The sequence below is a fragment of the Morone saxatilis genome, unplaced genomic scaffold (genome assembly GCF_004916995.1).
Source record: "Morone saxatilis isolate NCDOM2014 unplaced genomic scaffold, NCSU_SB_2.0 Contig1, whole genome shotgun sequence".
In the NCBI taxonomy this organism is placed as follows: Eukaryota; Metazoa; Chordata; class Actinopteri; family Moronidae; genus Morone; species Morone saxatilis.
Genome location: NW_023339651.1, coordinates 21818040 through 21821552, shown reverse-complemented (window position 1 = coordinate 21821552; position 3513 = coordinate 21818040). Strand labels below are relative to the sequence as shown.

General features: G+C 47.3%; 1 protein-coding gene across 1 annotated transcript; it reads right to left on the bottom strand.

Annotated features, from left to right (window-relative positions):
• Window positions 1-289: 289 nt before the first annotated feature.
• On the bottom strand, window positions 290-2852 carry egr2b (early growth response 2b). Its single transcript, XM_035671378.1, has 2 exons — window positions 2467-2852; window positions 290-2168 (listed from the first exon to the last, which is right to left on the bottom strand). Exons 1-2 carry the CDS (start codon window positions 2636-2638, stop codon window positions 997-999), a joined length of 1344 nt encoding a protein of 447 aa, XP_035527271.1. The 5' UTR covers window positions 2639-2852; the 3' UTR covers window positions 290-996.
• Window positions 2853-3513: the final 661 nt, after the last annotated feature.

Sequence of the window (3513 nt, the reverse complement as noted above, 5' to 3'; positions counted from 1 at the left end):
TGTTAAAAAAAAATAAAAAAAATAAGATCATAGCCTGTTTATAACCCGATGTGATACCTAAATAAAAAGTGAGTGGGTGATAAAATTTGAGTCAGAGATGCCATGCGTGACGCAAAGAGGGATTTACCCGATTGAATTTCCAACATCAACAGCTTTACGTTTCTTTTTATAAATACAGATAAAAGAATCATTAGCCGTTTTCAAATAAGCGACGTTTGGGTTCCATGAACGCATCTCGGTTGATACAGATGTGCTTTAGTTATGAGTAATAAACCAAACTGATAGCGGCTGTGTTTATCATCTCCATACATTTAATAAGTCTCAAAAAACACATCACAACAAAAATGTCAAGTCGGTATGAGTTCAACACATTTATACTCCAACATTGTTTTACACGGGAACCACAACTTGAAGTTACACGAGACGAAATGTGTACAAAAATAGAATGTCTTCAAACTTTACATATTAAAGGACAAATATACATTGCATTAGAAGCGTCCTTGAATCAGTCAGTGTTCAAAAAGACACACAGCAAGGCACTAAAGGGGAATATAGTCATCAACAAACATGTTAGAATTAACATTTTTTCAATTCAATAACTTAAAACAGTTTTCTTTCTTCAAAACATTATTGCAGTTATTTCACATTTAAACGCGTAGCCTGTTGTGTGCCCAACATGTGCTGGCGACATTAAAAAAAAATCCCCTTTATATTACAACCGCCCCTGTATATTATTATGAATTAATGGCCATATTTACTCTTATGTTCAGTAGACTGTGCAGGCAAAGTGCATTCGTGTCAGTCTCTCGGTCAGTCCTGGAGCAGGAGTTATTGGATGTGCGTAATTGCGCACGACTGCACACAAATTCATCCTCATCCTGGTATTTAGGCTATCTTTAGTTCACAACAGTTTCAGAATCATTATTTAAAAGTTATTTTCTTTTAAGGGGTTAGTGTGGGTCACGCTGCCATGGTGACAACGTTTTCCAGGAGAAACTATGAACAAATCCCGTTGGATGCACTGATGCCGCCTGACGGCCGCTCCAGCCCAGTGCTGCTGGACGAAGAGGACGACGAGGAGGAAACAGTGGAGGACTTCCTTTCTTTCTGCCTCAGGTGGATTTTAGTGTGTCTCTTCCTCTCGTCGCTCCGGGCAAACTTGCGGCCGCAGAAGTCGCACGCGAACGGCTTCTCTCCAGTGTGTGTGCGAATGTGCGTAGTAAGGTGGTCACTGCGGCTGAAGTTGCGCATACAGATCCGGCACTGGAACGGCTTGTGTCCAGTGTGGATTCTGATGTGTCTGGTCAGTTCGTCAGAGCGGGAGAACCGCCGGTCGCAACCCTCCGCCGGACAGGGGTACGGCCGCTCGTGGATTGGCGTCTTGCTGGGTCTGTTTGGGTACTTTCTGGGCCGCAGAATTGGCCTCAGGGGCAGGTTCTGTGGGCTGTAGGCAGAGGGGAGCCTCGGCGGCCCTCCCTCGGAGCCGCCACCACCAGGACCCCCAAGCGTAAAGTTCCTGATAGTGTTCAGGGGGGTCAGGGGTGGAGGGACACGGAATGTATCGAGCGGACATGGAACGAATGGTTTCCGATCTTGGATACCGGCCGTGTGCATGTCCCGCTGGCAAGCCGGCTGGAAGAAGCCCGAGTAGTCGGGGATGATGGGAAAGAGCCCCGGCGCTTCTGAGTTGCCGGGCTGCTTCGGTGAAGAGTAGGATGGGGGCGGGTAAGAGGCGATGGGGCAGGTAGAGGTGGACAAAAACGCCGAGGGGTCCTGGTACACCTCCCCGCAGCCAGATGAGGAGTAAGGAGGCGGAGGGGAGTACAGGTGGTGGTGGTGGTCTATCTCTGCCTGGTTCTGAGCCGCCATGGTGCAACTCAAATTTCCGTTGGAGAAGTGATTGGGAGATCCCGAGGAAACCGGGGAGGAGGAAGCTGAAGAAGAGGGAGGAGGAGGAGGAGGCGGCGGTTGGGCCACGTTGAAGATGCCCGAGACGATGTTGATCACTCCCTCGGGGTTCCAGTTACCTGGATACTGGGAGTCGATGGAGAACTTTCCCATGTAAGTGAAGGTCTGGTTGCGGTGGGATGCTGGCTGAGAGAAGCCGCTGGAGTAGGAGAGGTCCAGAGACCGCTTCTCTGCACTCATGTCTGCGCCCATCAAGCCATCTGCGGACAAAAACATCAGGTCATTAGTGAGGCAACACAAACATGATTAATAAAGCCATTCACACTAGACAGGAAAGTGGGATTGAAGTGAGAGAACGCTGTTGCGTCTCTGCTCCATTACGCACCGACTCGTGTGCTTGTTATTACATTCATATATAAAACATTAACTCACTTTTCTTTTATTATGACAGCCAAAGCCAAAACAATACGTCTTCTTCCTCTGATCTGAAGCGGTTTGTAAAACTTTGGAGCTGTAATTACTTAAATATTTCTTCAACATAGAATCCAAAAGTCTTACCTGCTGCCACATTAATCTGGTCGTAATGCGCTCCTAAATCGGTGTTGGGGAAGATAGCCACAGAGGTCGGCAAGCTGGTGGCGATGTCATCCACCGAGTAAACGCTCTCAGGTACGGGATGCACAAACCCCCCGAGATTCACCGGCACTTTCTCCAAAGTTTTGGCTGTCATTGTGGAGGAAAAAAACACTACCGCGTCTGCTCGCTCTCTTGTCTTTCTGTTCTTTTTCCCTCAAAGCTTTTAACAAATAACAGTGTCTAACCCAGCTGAGCGTGGGTCACCACTGCATGTCTCTGTCTGTCAGAGAGGATGAGCTCAGTGTGTCTGGTGCGGTTCATGCGCTCTGGTGATAAAGTTCACACCGTGTAAAGTAACTGTTATTGGGAACGGCGGCCCAGGCACTAGTATGTATATATGGGGAACCTTTTGACTACGACCGCTACGTCATTACCCATATAGGGAGTGGGAGGAGTGATGAAAGCCGAGAGGGGAGAGGCGCTGCCGATACTGATTGGCTGGGAGGCTCCGTGACGATTTCAAAGGGAATCACTTGTCAACGGAGAACCCGCTGCACCAGGAGAGATAAAACGGACTTTTTCCACTCCATAATAAACAGAGATAAAGTGCCATAAAACAACACACAAGCACAAGAAACCACAGTAAGCACAGGCAGCTCCAAATTCTCCATGTTTCGGTTAAATTTGATTCATTTTTTACATGTAGCCTATTATCGCGTATATTTGATTCGAATAGCGCTCTGATATCAAAAGAGGAATTCCGGTTGAGCGTCTTAACCCATAAAAGGTTGAATCCGGTAAGCAGGGGAACATCCCCATACTCCATATTTGGTGTTGATTCCGGAATATTATCATCGGAAAGTGACGAGTTTTACCGAGCAGAGCGAGAGAAAGAAAGCCGCTGTGCCATAACCACAATCAAATGAGACGGACAGAAGAGCGGAATTTACTCCATTGGTTGTGATAGGCTGCATGGGCTCGGAAACTTGTGTCAGTCTGATTTGACTATTCTCTAGGAAAGAGTAGAAT

What these genes read in the sequence shown, in the direction of transcription:
- egr2b (XM_035671378.1), bottom strand. Translation starts at nt 2,638, where the DNA reads ATGACAGCCAAAACTTTGGAGAAAGTGCCGGTGAATCTCGGGGGGTTT. An exon ending in CCAGATTAATGTGGCAGCAG is followed by an intron (nt 2,169 to 2,466) that starts GTAAGACTTTTG and finishes TTTTGTCCGCAG; the next exon opens with ATGGCTTGATGGGCGCAGAC.